This window comes from Melanostigma gelatinosum, assembly GCF_949748355.1.
Source record: "Melanostigma gelatinosum genome assembly, chromosome: 8".
Lineage (NCBI taxonomy): Eukaryota > Metazoa > Chordata > Actinopteri > Perciformes > Zoarcidae > Melanostigma > Melanostigma gelatinosum.
Genome location: NC_136641.1, coordinates 20,829,420 through 20,847,465, shown reverse-complemented (window position 1 = coordinate 20,847,465; position 18,046 = coordinate 20,829,420). Strand labels below are relative to the sequence as shown.

Here is an 18,046-nt window from a genome sequence, read left to right as displayed (position 1 = left end):
CACAAACACATTCTCACACCAACTCGTCAAATACTGACGCTTGTTCAGTGCTCCTTGGCATCAGAGATCGACGCACTAGTACCTGTTATATATCAAGGTATGTCAACATGCATGTGTCCTTTCAAAGTAAACTTCTGTCTTCACAGGAAGTTAGTATTAGGCAACACAACTACAGTAGCGAAAGACTCATCGTGCATCATCATGTGCATTAACGACACTTACAACTCATGTGACTTAATGACTCAAGTGACAAAATGTCAGCGTTTACTTTTAGTTTTGCATGGGACACAGACAATGGTCATCTGGCCCTCAGTAGACTCTCGTGCACTTTATTCTACGTCACATGACATAACTGTCCACTAATGTTGTGGGAGGATTTAAATTGGAGTTAGTTGAAAGCCGCGTGCCTCCTTGTGTCTCTCTCCGATGCTGAGGGGCGCTGACCAACCTTTGATTTTTAAGAGTTTAGGAGTGAGAGTTGAGTCCACAAGAGTAGAAGTAAAATGTGTAAAGACCCCAACAGTAATTTATCAGTTTCTTAGAATGCAGTCTGAGCAACACATCAACTCCAGACAGCTAGCTAGGTTAGCAGCAAGGTTGTAGGTTGTAGGACATGGAGCCAAATCCAGGCTAATAGTTGGAATCATTTGAAAAGAAATTGAATCTGAAAGTTCAAATTTTGGTCTTGAACTTTGAAAAATACAAGAATGTATTCAAACGAAACATAAGTGAAGGAAAGGTTTATGTAACATATAACTTTGATCTAGTTCTGTAATTGTTTTGAATAAAATATATATTTTCAATTTTCCCTCTGGCTCCAAAGTAGGCTGTGTAGGTTGCCCGTATTTATCACAGATTTGACAAAGTGGCGGTTGTAACATTAAACTGCCATGATTGGTACTATCAACAGAATGTCAGTTAATCCGAGGATAGAAGTCTATCAACCTACCAACTGCTGGTAGGCGGCAGAACAAATGTTAATTACTGGGGCCCTACTTTTTTAAATTTATTTCTGTCCTGTTAGAATAATAAAATATGACGCGACACTTCTTTTATTAAGTTAATTACTTCGGTGAAAGATGTGTATCAGTCAAAAGGTTTATACTTGTGTAACTGGAGGAATGTGTAAAGGCCTGCAGCATGCAACCGGAAACAGTTTCGTAATGCGACAGACACAAGCCGAGCAGGTTAACTATGTGTGATCACACTTACATCAGCATAACACGGTGTGTGAGCGGACTGAAACAAACATACAAATTGCAACACATTCTGAGAGGGTGACCTGTGTCACATTGCGTGCATGTGATTGCATCATGCCTCTCCATATGATTTCGTGTCATTTATGGTTCACATTTCCCACGTGGGAACTTGTAGGCGACCCACAAATAACCAACATGACAGTGACTGTTCAGAGAAGTTCCTCTTTTAATCCTCATAATCCTACAACACTTCCCAATCCTGCTTTTCCTTCAACTCATATTGTCACATCAGTCGTGAGAATGAAGTTTATTTCAGAGAACTTTATTATTCCTGTCAGGTAAGAATTGTTATTTATCTTTAATTTAGCCTTTTCTTTAATTCTATCTATCTATCTATCTATCTATCTATCTATCTATCTATCTATCTATCTATCTATCTATCTATCTATCTATCTATCTATCTATCTTTAGAGTCCTATATTGGCGATATCGTAAGTTGTTAATGTAGGTAATGTTTCTTTACTCTTAAATTTAACAGTTTGAGGCCTGCATCATTGATATGCAGTATTGTTCTGTAAAATTACACAACTGGAATTTTTAAATGTCTCATTCAAATTACTCTTTATTTTACTGTACTGTTAGAGTAATCAATTGCATATGCAAAGTGATATTTTTGCAGAATTCATACTCCTGTACAGATTTGTGATATTGGGCTATATTAAAAAAAAAATTGACTTGACATTTTGGAAAATAAGTTTGCTTTCTTGACAAGAGTCACATGAGAAACATGTCAATTTGTGGTTTTAAGGGACGCAACTGCACAGAAGAAATGAGCAGATAGTTTAGAAAAAATGTTTTATAAATAAATACTTAATCCTAATACACATAACTACAAATTCCTCTTTTGCATTTCTGTTCTGGACAGATTAAACAAGCATACAATGTGTTAATTAGTTCATATTTAGAGTTGTTGTGAGCAGGGTTTTTTCACTTTGGAGACAGCCAGGCTGTTTCCCCCTCAGCTTAGTCTTTGTGCTAGGCCTAATCGCCTGTAGCTTCAAACATAAGGGAATAGTGTAACAATTTCATGCCTAGAGTTTAATGAGAAGATCAATCCCACTCTTCTGTCTGTCCGGTCAATATGAAGCTGAAGCCAGCAGCCGGTTAGCTTTAGCTGTAGCCAGAAAAACACCTCTAAAGTTCACTAATTAACACGTTTTATCTCCTCCTTTAATCAGTCAAAAAAAAGAAGAAATGCAGATTTGTATTCATTTTTTACATCTAGACAGAACCAGGCTGTTTCCCCTGTTTCCAGTCTTTGTGCTAAGCTGAGCTAACAGTCTGCTGTTTCTCATCTAACTCTCTGCAAGAAAGCAAATATTTCCCAAAACTATTCCTCAGCTTTGTTCAGGTTGTGTTTTCTTTCCTCAGAAACAGAACCGGATCTTTCAGACAGGCTTTAAAATCTGTCCTGCTTTATCTATGGGATGTTTACTCTGCACCTGCACCTGTCGGCAGAGACGTCGCGACTCTACTGTCTCTCTGTCTCACACTCACCGTTGTCACTGGCGGCCTGCTTCATCACTGGCTGTCAAAAACTCTGAAATACAGCCACGAAGCGTCCATCCAGACCGCCTGCATCTACAGCGTGGCCATGTTTCTGGTCTCGTTCCTCTGTCACCCTCTGCGCTGCGTGCTGACCATGACTCTGCCCACCGTCTGCACCAAACAGGGACGCAAACTCCTCATCACAGCCTCTGTCATGATTCTAGTTTTCAACATCGTCCCCAATATCACGGTGAACGTAGGGGTGGTCGCTCGCATCTTAAAGTGCACCGCTGAGGGATTCACAAAGACTTTGTTAAACTCATCTGAACCGTTGAACAACGCGAAGCGAGACCTCGTTGAGGAAGCCATCAAAGTGAAGAGGGAAGACTTGAGCATCGTCACCAACTTGAGGAAGTTGGATCATTTCACCCATGTGGATGTGTCAGAAGTCAAAAGCAGGTTTAATAAGATGATTGCGCAGATAGAGGTCAACTTCTCACATGCCAGGAACCTGCTAGAAGAATACAAACTGCTGTCGAACAGGATCCTCGCTGCCGTTTTTGTGGCTATGCTAATCTTTGAGTCTGCCCGCTACTTAAAATCGTATCTGGCATCAGTTAAGTTTGATAATGGCTACATCTCCAGAGGGCTCCGAAGAGAGAGAAATGAAACTTATCCCACAAGCTGCAAAATAACAAGTCAGGAATGTACCTCCTGTTTTGTATCCCTGGTTGTGGTAACATTATATTTCATTGCAATAACTTCAATAGTAGCTTTGGATTATGTTGTGTATCACATAGTTCAGGCGATCGTGCCGTGGATCGTGGATTTTCCACCGACATCTGCCAGCATAAGTGTCAATTATAAGGTAAGACATTACTGCAGCTCTTTTTATTGTTCCTGCAGTATTTGCTTCCTTACTTTTCAAGTATTTGCTCTTTTTTTTAAAAATCTCCTGATAGGTTCAGTGGTTCCCCCCTGCCTTCTGTATCATCCCACAATCCTGTGTCACACGGGAGCTCTCAAACTTCCACAGGGATTACAAGTGGACCTTCAACCCCGAGCCATCGCTCTGTGAGGCGACGACTTCAGCTCCGAACCTGGGAGTCACACTCCTGCTGGGATGTCTTTGGGCGATGAGCTACTCGCTAGTGTTCCTCCAGGTCTACGCCAGACGGCTGCGCAGGAGAATCTCTGCATCCTTTTTCAGAGAGCAAGAGGAGAGGAGAATGGCGTACTTGATGAAGAAAGTACAAGTGAAGGAGAGTAGAACAAAGCAGATGGAGACCATTTCTGTTTGAGGTTGGCCGTGGGTGAACGTTTACTGGACAATGCAGCTCTTGTCAGATTTCTTTGAGGATGATTTCAGCCATGCTGGGATAGCAATGTTGGTGTGCGTTGGTCCACTTTCATATTTCAACAATTATTTCAGGTCTTGCCATGACAACAGTGACGGTTCCAGACCATTTCAAATGTGGAGGCCAGGCTGGGGCCACATGCGATTTTAGGGTTACCAAAAATATTAAGCACAACTATTACGTACATCAGGAGGTACACTCGTCGTCCACTACGCGGGAAGTCAACGGTTCGATCCCTGGCCCTTGCAATCTACATGTTGAAGTTTCCTTCGGCAAGACACTGAACCCCAAATTGTCTTACCTACAGTGCAGTTTCACTTTCAGTTTTTTAGCACATCAATTGCTGCTCTTCCTGTGTCTGTTCTTGCTGAATAGAACCTGAAGATAGAGCATCCTGTGAAACAACACCTTTTCCTGTGCAGGCGTGCCTCCACTAGACTAAAACCTGATGTGCCACCTCATCTGCTCAATTTGCATCCATCTTGTTTGTCTAACAGGTTGTTGTTGTATTTTACATGAATGTCACAGAGCTGATGTTTCACTGTATATTTTTCTCTGTAGTGTGTGTGTGTAGTATCATTTATCTTCTTGTGTGGTTCAGTATAAATCTCTTATTTCTTTTGTTTACCCCTCAGTCCCACTAGATGCCACTATGGTGCTTTGGACAGCTGAGAGAATAATACGTACCTCCTGAAATGAACAGCAATACATTGGATCTTACAGTTGTTATGAATATTTTATTGGCTTAGATGACTTTAATAGATGAAATTAATCTGTTTCATGTGCACATCGAATAATTAACCAGCCTATTTTAAGTGTGCCCTTTTAAAAAAATCTCTTCCTTTCTCTGAAAACGTTTTGCATTTTTATCAGCACACTTCTGCTTAAAACTCCCATGAGCCCTCAGGAGTTTATTTTAAGATACAATCCCAGCATTATAATAGAATACCTCTTTATCATCTATTTTTAATTCTGACTCTGTGTCCATTCTCAAAATCCAGCAGTTTGTGTACAGATGATGCACAGAAATGATAAACTATTCATGTGTTTTCCATCAGAGGTTTGCTTTGTGTGTGTGACATCTCTGGGCTTATTGCTGATGGAAATGCAGTGAAGTGAATGATCAATTATTTTAAAAATGTAAATAAAATGGAGCACTTCATGTCCATTCTTGCCATTTTCTTTCTCCTTTAGTAGCTTTAAGGTTTGAAAAAATAACTTTTTTGCTCTGACATCACTTTTCTATATCAACTTGTTGTTGTTTACACTTAGTGAAATGTTAAACCTCACATCTTCAAGATATCTTTCATTTGCTATACATTATCCAAAAATCAAGACTGCCATGTTTGCTCTGGAAACGTTGGGATCTGAACTGGAACTTCAAATAAATGTCTGCGGGTTTGAACACAGTTTGACGTCGAGCACACCAATCACAACATTTGTTCAGACACAGTATAGGATCTACTTATTAGCATTCAGCAGTTCAATCAAACAATTACCTGGACAGAAACTGCTCTGCGGGATTTTTGCTTCCTCTGTGAAGCTGTTATCTATTCATTAGACGAAGCCTGGACTGACTCTTTGAAATTATGAAAATGCAAGCATCTGTCATACATTAGCATTCATACTTTCAGTCCTGTCCGCAGTAAAAGGTTTAGAGAGCTTTCCGAGCTCAGAGTGGTTTATAAAAATCTGATTTCATAGCTTTGAGAAAGATTTTGAGGACGATCTTTTTCTTTTGTTACTTAATGTTTCCAGCTATTGGGAGCAGGTTTTTTAACATCATCTGAATCTACCACACAAGTAGAGTGCCAGGAGCTGAAAACGCCTCAGAGGTATAACAACACTCTTAATATGATGTGGGTTCCTTTCTTACCCGGGAATCTGTGCAAAACCATGTCCTTTTTACAGAAGAAGAAATGTTAACTAAATGCTGTCTCCTTGTGGCACAAGAAAAGCTCTCCTTCGTAATTAGTGCCATTTCAATTGAATGCCCAATCACTGCAGGGGATGGTGTGTTGAATTACAGGCTACTGATGGTGAAGCCAGTAATGGAAATTAACTAGGTACATGTACTCAAGTACTGTACTTTGGTAGAATATTTCCCCTCTGAAAAGTAGTGGAGTAGAAGTATAAAGTAACGTCAGCATAAAACAGACAAGTAGTTCGAGGGCTTGAGTAACAGTGACATCAATTCATTTTCCGTCTTTTCTGTTGGTATCTGGTGTGGAAATATGAACACTGTTAACGTTAGCTTGGTAAGTGTTCTGTCAGAGGTCGTCTTTAACAGCTCAACAACACTCAACCTTATCACCTTCATACTTCATCACCTTTTTCTGAGAACTGCTGATAAACATGATTTTCAGAAAGCGACTCGTTACGACCACTGTTGGCGGTTTTTAAAGCCCCCAACTGTAAAACATAACTGAAAGAATAATACACGGCATTCAGAGCATTAATAAAGCAACAAACAACATATGTAAAGAGATAGAGGTGTGAGGAAAGGGCTCAGCCCCCAATAGAAAATGCAACAAGACAGAATATGTATATTTTTAGAGAACATTATCCGTATAAATTCAGAGTAGTCCAAATGTAAAGTAAAACAATTCAAAACACAGGACTTAAATCTGCTTCAATTTCACGTTCGACCTGACTTTGAAAACAGTTCAATCTAAGTTATCAATGCAGTTAGCACATGAGTAAACAATCCTAGATTTTCTATTATGACGATAATGTTTACTTTTCATCTACAAACCAAACACTTCAAAACAAGATTGGAATTGTAACTGAACTGAAAATTAACTTGTGAGGATGCAAAGCAAAAAAAATGGATGACAAATGAAATATTTTTGTGAATAGAAAAGGATTTTCTTCTTTGTCTCAACTCACAGAACAAACAAGGGGTCCTTCATTCGCTGCTGTCAGTCCTCTAAGACGCAACAGGTTTCTTGAAAACAACACAACACCCATGATCCATTTGTCTTCTCAAAAGAGGACTGAAGAAAACCAAATCAACTCAGTGAGGAGGTTTTGCATGAAGTATCTGCACAGGTCGACCTCTGTTACCTGAGTCGACCCTCGGGACGAATGAGCATTTGAAATTACATCTGTGGCTACACTTAAAACATCTGGGCTTAAGCCCTGGCAACAAATTATATTATAGCGTTACACTCACATTATTTGATGAAATAACAAATATAAATTCAAGGGATATCAGGTGATTGAATTCAGATTGTAAGTCTTGCTGGAGTGAAACTAAAAAAAACATTATGAAAAGCACACAATCCATCAGTAGGTCTCAATGAGGAACACGTTTAGTTTGAAATCACTATTGTTGACAAAAAATAAATCTACTTATAAGCAAACAACATACCAATTGCTAGTTCAAGTTACCAACATGAAATACACAATGTACTCATAAGTTGATGGGATGTTACCTGCAGCATGGGGGGAACCTGGGATGGATGAGGAACGGTGGGGAATAGTCCAACACCGTCATCTGACTAGTGGGAATAGAAGGAAGCTGTAGCAGGTGGGAAACACCCCCTAGTTCCTCTGTTCTTTCCGTAATTGCAGGGTTTATGGTTTCAGCCTTGGCCTCAGTGGTTGACATAACGTGAGGAGGTGGAATTGATGTTTAAGTTGGTGGCTGTGTGCGAGGCAGTGTGTTGCAGTGTGGATGTAATGGTGTGTGATGTGAAAGAAAGGGAGGGGTGCACTGGTAAAAAAAAAAAGGATAAAAAAAGGATGGAGAGCAAGAGAGAGCGGGAGGGACGACTCGAGCGACTCTGGAGAAGGAATATGCATCCATTTGTGTTTCTTCGGTGATTGTACCTGAGTGCTGCTATGCCAGAGTGAGAGCTGCCGTTTACAAATCATGGTAAGCTCCTCATTCTTTTCTCTTAAAAACATTTGCTACATATCAGTTTACAGTTTATTTTCTTAACCTGAATCAACTGTGAATGAAAGAAATGTACTTTTGCTTTTCGGGATATAAAGGGGAATGTTATGTATTTTTATCTTTTTGCTGAGGGCAGTCTGACTTTTCTGGGAGAGCAGGGGGCGATCTTTCATGAAAGAAAAAGGATCAAATAGTTAAACATTGTGGCTTTTGGTCATTAAGGTGCACTTTATCATTCAGTCGATCAGGGCTTAACTTTATCTTCACAGTCAACTAATAGAACTAATCACTTGTGAGAAACACAGAAAACATCTTTGTGGATGTTGGTGATGAAATGTCATCTCTACCAGCAGCTAATCCTCCTGGCGTTGCAACATGGTGGACTCTGAAGAGAATCTGCACCCTCTGTGGATATGAAGGGCTCATTCTAAGCTCGTTTCAGGTGGTTATACACACAAGTTATGAATGTTATATTACACATTGCTCGAAATACTACACACTGTCCCTCAAATATATATAAAACCTGCAATAGCTGATTTCACACAAAAGTTGTGAACACAACTTTGACATATATTCTTTTGAGTTGATTTGATACGTTTGTTAGCAAAGAGTTGCATATTTAAATATCCAGCAGTTACGGAGCAATTGTCGTATTTGTGTCCACCTGATGAATGTAAGTCCAATTTTCACTCTCTTTTAGCTCTGTTTTGGTCTCTACCGACTCCTGAGGGAAATATCTGGGCCTTTAGCAGCTAAATGCTCCACTATTTTCCCCAGCTAGTCTTTAACTGTGTGTTTCCGGTGTCTGGTGCTGAGCGGTGAGTAAAGTGAGTTTTTAGGATCAGCTGCCAAATCTGAAAATGTATTGTGGGAACCTTGAGAATGAATCAAAACAGTAAAGTTGCAGCCGGACACAAACTCACTATAAAGCTCCGTAAAGTGGAGGAACTGCAGATTCAGGTGATAATTCTCTGTAGGTTCATCAGTGCGAGCGACCCCTTTCACTTTGTCACATTTTCACATTACATTGTTACAGTAAAAATATTGATTATAGCCGCTTTAAGGTTTGTATTAGATCGGAAGGAAGGTGTTGCAGTTTTCGTGCCCCTATAAGTCAAGGGTAGCAGTAAAATACAATATATGAAGCAGAGCGCCGTGCTTTAAAAATGTGTTTTAATTCAAATCCCCCATCCCAGCCCGATCATTTTATACAGTCCCTATTGTTTCTCTCTGTTTCTGTCTTCAGGATTCTTGTCTTGTCTCTCTGGAGAACAACTGAATTGTGGGTGTAGGACTTGAACACAATGGAGAACAACACAACCATCTTTCAAGATGTCACTCAGTTTGTTAATCTGACAGAAATACCGCTGAACCCTCTTGAAGAGCAGGTCATAACAATATTTTTGACAATGCTGATCTGTATAATTGGGATTGCCGGGAACATCATGGTGGTGCTGGTTGTGCTGCGCACTAAACACATGGTGTCCCCGACTAACTGCTACCTCGTCAGTCTGGCTGTCGCAGACCTCATTGTGCTCTTGGCTGCGGGGCTGCCTAATATCTCATATGTTGTCGCCTTCTGGATATACGGATACACAGGATGCTTGTGCATTACTTATCTTCAGTACCTCGGCATCAACGTGTCGTCCTGCTCCATCACAGCCTTCACCATCGAGCGATACATCGCTATTTGTCACTCCATGAAGGCACAATTCATATGTACCGTTTCCCGGGCCAAGAGGATCATAGCCGCGGTCTGGGTCTTCACCTCACTCTACTGCATTATGTGGTTCTTCTTAGTGGACACAGATGAAACCGTCTACACCAACGGAGTGGTCGTCACGTGTGGCTACCGCGTCTCCAGGAACTTCTACATGCCGATCTATTTCCTGGACTTCACTTTGTTCTATGTGATCCCCCTCGTTGTGGCCACTGTGCTTTACGGTCTCATCGCCAGGATTTTGTTCATGAGCCCTCTGCCTTCGCACCTGAACGACGGAGGAGGGTCGGTTCACCGGGGTCACTCCCGCAGCACTAACAAGGCAAACAGAGGTGCGGTCTCTGCAAGGAAACAGGTAGGACTACAGTGAATGCCAATACACAGTTTAGACAATAATCTATCTTCATGAGTAAATATTAAAGTCTTGTGAATATATTCTGTTTCAGTGTCTTTTTAGCTAGATCTGAAAAAAGATATAGTTTAGGCCAGGAATCTCAAAATCTTAATTGTTCCTTCAAATGTATGATTTTTCATCATGGTTTCATCGAACTATCTCAACAACTATTGGATGGTGTTCATGGTTCTCAGAAGACGAATCCTACTGACTTTGGTGACCTCCTGACCTTTCCTCCAGCACCACCGGGAGGTTGACATTTGTGATTTTGAGCGAAATGTCTCTACAACTATTCGATAGATTGCAATTTGGTTCAGACATTCAGTGACTGTAATAACTTGGTGATCCTCTGACTTTCTTATCTAGCACCATCATCAGATCCAATACTTTGGTTTATGACCAACAACTTGCAAAACTAATAACCTGGCCCGTAGCATTTTAATTGTTAACATGTTAGCATATTGATGTTAGCATTTAAGCGCAGCTGTCTGTGGGTACAACCTAACAGAGCCACTAGCATAGCTGTAAACTCTTATTCGAAAATGTTCTCAAACACTGACATCATATCAGCATGCTTGTTAAAATAATGACTCTTTCTTGTTCTTTGTTTCCTTGCTCCTCTGTCTCCTTCTCTGCATCAACAGATAACAAAGATGCTGGCTGTGGTGGTCGTCCTCTTCGCCGTGCTCTGGATGCCTTATCGAACCCTGGTGGTGGTCAACTCCTTTGTCGACCCGCCTTACCACAACACCTGGTTCCTGCTCTTCTGTCGCATGTGCATCTACACCAACAGTGCCATCAACCCCATCATTTACAACCTCATGTCTCAGAAGTTTCGTGTGGCGTTCAAAAAGCTCTGCAAGTGCAGCTGGCGACACAAGGGGAAGGCGGCAGAGTACAACGTGCCGATGTATTACAGCGCGATAAAGGATTCATCCCATGAGAGCAATGAGCAGGTCACAGAGCAGGAGGAGGTGAGCGGCCAAAACAAAAGGAGGGGCAATGAAACGGATGATGACGTGAGCACTTTCAGAATTTCTTAATGAGTTTGTTGGCTTCATTGGGATAAGGGAATTATTCGTGAAAATCTTTCTATTTATTGTTTACGGTTGCTGTTATTTCCATCTGCTAGAAAAAGTATTTACTGCCTCTGAGATCTGTAGATATTCTTCTTGTTTGCAGTGACATACATGTCGTTAGTTTGTGGTGTGGTAGTTGTGGTACTTTTGCATCAGTATTGTAACTGTGTTAAACACAGTGTGAGAGCAGGCTTTAGTGTACTTCACGCTACCTAGTGGCACATAATGTACATCATCATATCTGTTGCAGTTACACAAAAATGAGTGGTTCTTTGAAATGTTTGGGAATACTGTACTCGCCATTTTAGTAAACGTAAAAAAATGTAAAAACAATGACTGAAAGATTGACATTTTATGTGACATGTAAAACTGATCCTGTGGATGCATATTTTGAATTTTGCCTTGAAACAATGTCCAAACTTTTGAGTAGTACCGGTACTTATGTGCAACACTCACCTAATCAAAGAATCAGCATGTGTCTCCTGATAACAAGTGCACTTGCGCTTTTCATGATTACACTCTCAGGCTGGATTGTCCTGAGATATACCACAATCTTCAACAGCACTGATGAACACAGTCTAGACTTTCCCCTTTTATTAATACTTATTTATTCATTCATCTAATAACTCTTCGATGGATTGTGAGGACATTTTGAACTGACTTTGGTGAGCCTGGTAATGTGATTTTTCCTCCAGCGCCACCATGACGTTCACTTGTGGTTTTGAGTCAATGTCTCCTCTACTGTGGAGTACACACACACCAACCTCAGATGTTCTTTGTGTTAAGCACTAACTACTAAATGGTAGGATGCTAACATGCTAAACTAAGATGGTGAACATTGTCCACTTTATGCCTTCTAAACATCGGCATGTTAGCATTGTCATTGTGAGCACCTTAGCTTCCAAACGTTAGCATTTTGTTCAAAGTATCGCTGTTCCTAAGTACAGCTTTACAGAGCAGCTAGCGACTTGTGACTTTAAGTCTTATTTATTCATTCATGATCATAAATAGGTCAACAGAATAACTATCCGGCCGCTATAGACCGCTGTAGGCTGACATGGTTTTTAAGCGAGGCTAAGTAGCTGAAGCCTTTACGCAGCGCTCCATCTACACAGGTGTTTTCACTTACCTGATTAGACCTTCTCTCATACCTGTGTGATGTCTACAGACTGAGTTTGATTGGCATGTCCTTCACCCTCATGTTAGCTTTGTTCAAGGATTCAAGCATTCAAGGATTCAAAGATAATTTATAGAAATGCAATTGTAACCCATTTGTTACACAAGAAAACCTTAAACCAAAATAAATAAATAATTCAAAACACCTGTGTGGATGTGCAAGTCCTTTCGTATTAAGTATTTTGAGTCTGTTAGTTGCAATAATGTTTTTCTGCATATACCAACTAAACTCCTCTTCTAATCATTGAAAATATCACTGGATCTTCTTAGACGACAATCTAAAAAGAGAAAATATAATAACGACAATCCCTCAGCCCATCCACTGAGATTATTCCAAAGGAACTTTGTGTGAAAAGTTTGCATCATTAGATTTACAGTCTGACAAACTGGGAGGAGGTAACAAAGCTCCTATAGCGCCTATCGGGACAGGCCAGAGGATGAAAAAAAAGTTGTCTTGAAATCGTCTTTTTGACATGCAACAAATCTGACAGCAAGTGCATTATGGGAAAAATATTTTGATGTTAATTGTTGCCAACAAGTTGGCTGTCTCTGTCGTCTTATTGCTGTTGTTTTCATCATCACTGCTTGCCTGTGCATCTCAACACAGCCAACTCTTCACCATCTGTTCAATATATATGATCTATTCTGTCTATTGTACATGTTTGATCTTGTGTTTTAAAAATAAAGCTTTGTAGTTTTATGTGGATTAACAAATAATTTTAAAAACCTTAAAAAATGTATACTTTTTTTTATTCATGAGCGTTTTGTGTGTCGTATTAAAATGAATATAAACGTTGTTCATCCAGTGTTTCCTTTAGAGAAGGGAGATTTACATAAACTGAATTGCACTGTAGCTCCAGCACATGTTGTCGTTCAGCATCAGTACAGCCCTGAATAGAGAATCACAGATGGAGCATTTCAAGGACGCACTTCTAATTCTCTTTTGTTTTTGATTTGCATTTATTTGCTCGTATCTTATTGTGTTTGTTTGAACACATCACACCTTTGTTTGCTTTTCCCAGTTTCCTGTTGCAGCTCTAAAATATAAAAAGCATAAACCTCAGCATGTAAAAACATAAGGAAAGGAGATGGCTTTGTTTGAACTAAATGCAGCTTCACAGCAGGTTGGGCACCTATGAGGTTACTGTTAATAATCAACCCTGTTGGTGTTTTCTAACAAGCCACTTTCTCTTGTCACATCCAGAGAAAAGCATTTAAGTCCCTCTGGACATGGTGCAGTGATGAAAGATATGCCACAAAAGCAGAAATACAAAGACCTACAGCAAAAATGCTGCCAGTGGCTCCAGCAGCCATTTATATTTTTTTCTTTTCAGCTAGATGTGACAACATGTATCAATAATGTATTATTAATGTATTGTTGTGTTTGATTTTATGTCAGATATAAAAAAATACCCATTGCCTCGACTGAAGGACTGATTGTGCTTGCTGAGTATTATTCTTGACTTCGTCAGTCCTTCATTTTCTACAAGATTCCATCAGAAAACTTTCTTTAATTCCTGGAAATTACTTTTCCAGACAGTTGAAGTCTTAACACCTTCCTTTGCCATGGTGCGTCAAATTTAAATTTAGCTGCAACTTAAAAGTCTAGACAGACACTAAATATGTGATAATGCAACCCACTCTCCGTGGAGACACAGCAGAGAAACGAATGGCACGCTATCTCATTTAGTGGTGTTGTTTGACAGCATGCTCTGCTTAGTAATTCTGAACAGGGACTTGTCAGACCGCAGATCTATTCAGTCTTCTGCAGTAAATATCCAGCAAGATGACGTCTAACAGTGTTCCCCTTTATATGACAATGACATGATTCAATAATTCATAAACAGTTCAGAGTGATAATCATGGACTTTTTATGCTTATTTTCCCCAAAGCTTGCATTAAAAAATATTCTTGCCAATAAAAACAGTATAAGTATTTTTCAGTATGATAAGGTTTCTTAATTGCTCTCCTACGATAGACATTGTGCCGACTCACTTCACCACATTATTGACCTCGATATGTCACTGAAAGAAACACAGAAATCTCAACAGTTATTTCAGACCCATTTTGTATGTCAGTGACGTGCACTTCATTTAAAATTTAAATTGAATTGAGAAAAAAGTCAAGTGTGTCAAAAGAGGTTAAAAAGATCACAGATGTTATTAACCAGAAAAAGTTGCCACAAAACAGTGAATTTCTTGAGAGGATTAGAAGGAATATTTGATTTCTTCTCGAGAGTTAGACGAGTCGATCGATACCACTCTCTGTCTATTTGTCTGTGAAATATGAAGCTACATCCAGCAGCTGGTTAGCTTATAGCTTTGCAAGATGACTGGAAAACCTGCTGTCCAAAGGTAACCTATCAAAATCGTCCTATCAGCACTGTTCAATTAATATACAGTCAATATTGACATATATTAATTCTGACAGTGGGCCAGCCTGCCACCTGATGAGTACTTTTACTCGTGTGTTACTTTTACTTTTTAAATCAAACACACTCATGAGGAAATTGTTCCAAACAACTTTTTTTTAAGTTGTGATATCTTTGGCTACATCGTTATCTTTGATGACTTATTCTAAACTATCTTCAAACGCAATCTGAGGAAACAAAAAGATAATTTAGATATCTGTGTTTGAGAAATTAACTAAATACTGTAGAAAGCGTATGATTAACTCCATAAAGCAGCTGTATCACACTGAGCTGTATTCAAAGATCTTGAATAAATCATATGATGAGTAACAGATAGTACAATAGTTTAATATTCGTTTTGACAATAAAGAACAAAAAGCGCTGTTCTTCTGTGAGAATGAATCATTTAGTCACTGCAAGAGTCTAAAATTAGCACAAATAATCAAAGGGCAGCCAGAGTGTTTGAGTTGTTTCAGGAAAACCATTACGCTGTGTTAAGAGACTTTATTATCTCTTGTCCATTAATCCTCTCATGTTTGAATGAATCGTCACTGAAACTACGTAATGCAGAGAGCAGACTGTGTTAAGACACAAAGCAGGGAGGCAAGAGGTGTTTTTTAAGAACATCTAATATCTTTCCAGTACTCACAATGCAAAGTTTACCTAAAGGTGAGTGTTAATCTGTTGAATATAGTTTACACAATCCTTGTGATTAGTTTTCCCAGCGCAATAATTTATGTTCAGTTAAGATTTGACAGCTGTGAAAGCTGTATATTTTGAAATATCAAACCTGAAATATAAATAATAATTCAAATTACTGGGACACATAGAACAAAGCCATTGTTAATGTTATTAGTAAATGTGCTTTCTTCTTCTTCCGCTGATAAAACTGGCCTATTAAAAGAATACTATAATGAATTGCATACTGCAGATGCCGTATAACTGGATAACAGCGTCCAATCTCTCAGGTCTTAGTGTCTCATTCCATGACATGTATGTTAATAGCTATTATTTTATATTGTAAACAAGAAAAACATCAAATCACACAAATATGTATTCTCTTTCTTGCACACTGTTTCTACAAACATAATGATGCTTTTCATTTCTAACACAAGTCAGTCAGGGTTGAAATGAATACGCGTCTCTCTGTTATTATACTGAATCTCTGTGCAGGAAGGTGTTGAATTCCTGGTGGCCTCTGGTGGCTCAATTCTCTCACTGCATACAGTGCTTGGTGGTGCTGGTTTAAATGTCAGAATTGGATGCCTGCTATCAAGTATCTATGTCCGTTAGGTTTGGGATATGAACTTCAGTCTGTCGGGAAAATGTCATCCTACTGCCAGAATCCAGAGACCTGAAATAACAAGTAAATCATTTAGGCCCATGACAAAATCTAAACAAAAAGTATCAAAATAAATAAAAGGAAATATTGTGTTTTGCAAAGGAGCAGCAGAGGAGTATACTTGAGTTATTGTACTGAGTTATATTCCACTACTGCAACACCATAAACTACTCAGACCATGCAAACTTGTAGTGGCAATATGTGTGTCTGGAGCAGGATGCATTTCATTGATTATAGATCAAACTTCTCTGCTGAAAGAGGACAGCTGTGATATTTCTTTGTCTATTTTAAACACTCAATCATGAGTGAGATGCACTTGGAAATATATTTATATTTAAGGCAGATAAACTAAACTCTTATTACAGACAGTCTCCTTCTATAGTCTGCAGGTAAAAAGCTTTTGAGCAGAGCTTACATGTGTTCTCGGGATGAAGGGGGGATGGGTGGGGAGGAGGGGGGGGATTAATAATATCAGCAGAGATCTTAATAACTGCAGGGACACTGAGCTGCAATGAGGTTGACAAAGCCGGTGAAATGGAGCAGCTGTCTCGAAGAATTATATTCCTCTTGTGGGAAGCATAACCAGCTTGTAGTCCTTTCATCAGACATATATATATATATATATATATATATATATATATATATATATATATATATATATATATATATATATATATATATATATATATTGTCTGCTTCAGGAGATCAAAGGAGAGTTGTGCTTTTTAAAAGATGAGACAGCCGTAAAAGCTGCAAAGTATTTTGTGAGAAATGGTGGAGGAGTTATTTGATTTATTTTTAGCCACGCTAGCGGCTCTAGGGATGAATGTTGGTCTTTCAATCCACCACTTTGGTCCAGACTGAAATATTTCAACATGAAATATTTCAACAAACTTTGAAAACTTTGTACAGATATGTTACTGTGGCCCCGGCGATAAATCGAGTTTGAGTGAAACTTCTCAACAACTTTTGGATGTTTGATGAAATCTGGTTCACACATTCATGTTCCCCATGGATTAACTGTCATTTTCCTGAACTTTCCATTTCGCACCATTATCAGGTTGAAATTGTAATTTGACCAAAACTTTATGAAGACAAACCTGTCTAGCTGATGACATTCCCATCAACCTCAGCTGTATATGTGTTCATTGCTAATTAGCAATTGTTAGCTTGGTAACATGCTAATATAAGACTCTTTGTATTTCATGTTCTTTTCTGCAGCAAAGGGACTCTTATTTTATTGTGTTGTTTATCTATTGAACTGAAATTAATTTTAATGGAAGCAATGCGTCACTTTCCTCATAGAAAAGTATTGATGTAGCAAAGCATTTAAGCTGTAAGAGTAGTAGAGAAACCCCCACATATGGTTGATCGATTCTTCTGTGGGATTCTTTATGACATGTTTGATTGCAGAGCAGAAATTATTGATCACGACTGACTGTTTCACGTCTGTACATAAAATGTGTTTTTGAACTGAATGGCTTAAGAACCATTAAAGCGAGGTTGTATTGCTCCCAGCAGAGAGAATACATGGAGGAAAATAAAATAAATTGGAATAAGTCCGATGACTTAGATGTCTCTCCCCAAATTTCTGTCATCTAACAGTGTGTGCTGAGAAGACACAGTGTCTTATGTTCTACAGGAAATAAAGAAATATATAAATATATCATCTGCCTACAACATCATCAAATGAAGAACTGAATTTTCATTGAGTGTTAAGTGTTGTTGCCTCAGGCTTGTAGCCTTTTCATAAATGTTCCATATTTTCCATGTCTGGTTTGTTTAAAATGCATTTATATATATATATATATATATATATATATATATATATATATATATATATATATATATACACATATATGAAGCATTCCCAAATGTTTTAATAGAATATACAGTGCTGATGTTCAACATTGAGTGTA

At 38.9% G+C, this 18,046-nt stretch overlaps 2 protein-coding genes across 2 annotated transcripts; both read left to right on the top strand.

Annotated features, from left to right (window-relative positions):
- Positions 1-1,394: 1,394 nt before the first annotated feature.
- Positions 1,395-4,048, top strand: ocstamp (osteoclast stimulatory transmembrane protein; the record flags this gene model as incomplete). Its single annotated transcript, XM_079273158.1, has 3 exons — positions 1,395-1,537; positions 2,631-3,615; positions 3,710-4,048. 3 exons carry the CDS (start codon positions 1,395-1,397, stop codon positions 4,046-4,048), a joined length of 1,467 nt encoding a protein of 488 aa, XP_079129284.1.
- A 5,262-nt stretch (positions 4,049-9,310) lies between these two features.
- Positions 9,311-11,163, top strand: LOC306780722 (thyrotropin-releasing hormone receptor; the record flags this gene model as incomplete). The annotated part of the gene is made up of 2 exons (XM_079273157.1): positions 9,311-10,081; positions 10,765-11,163. The coding sequence occupies 2 exons, from the start codon at positions 9,311-9,313 to the stop codon at positions 11,161-11,163; spliced, it is 1,170 nt and encodes a 389-aa protein (XP_079129283.1).
- Between the last annotated feature and the right edge of the window lie 6,883 nt (positions 11,164-18,046).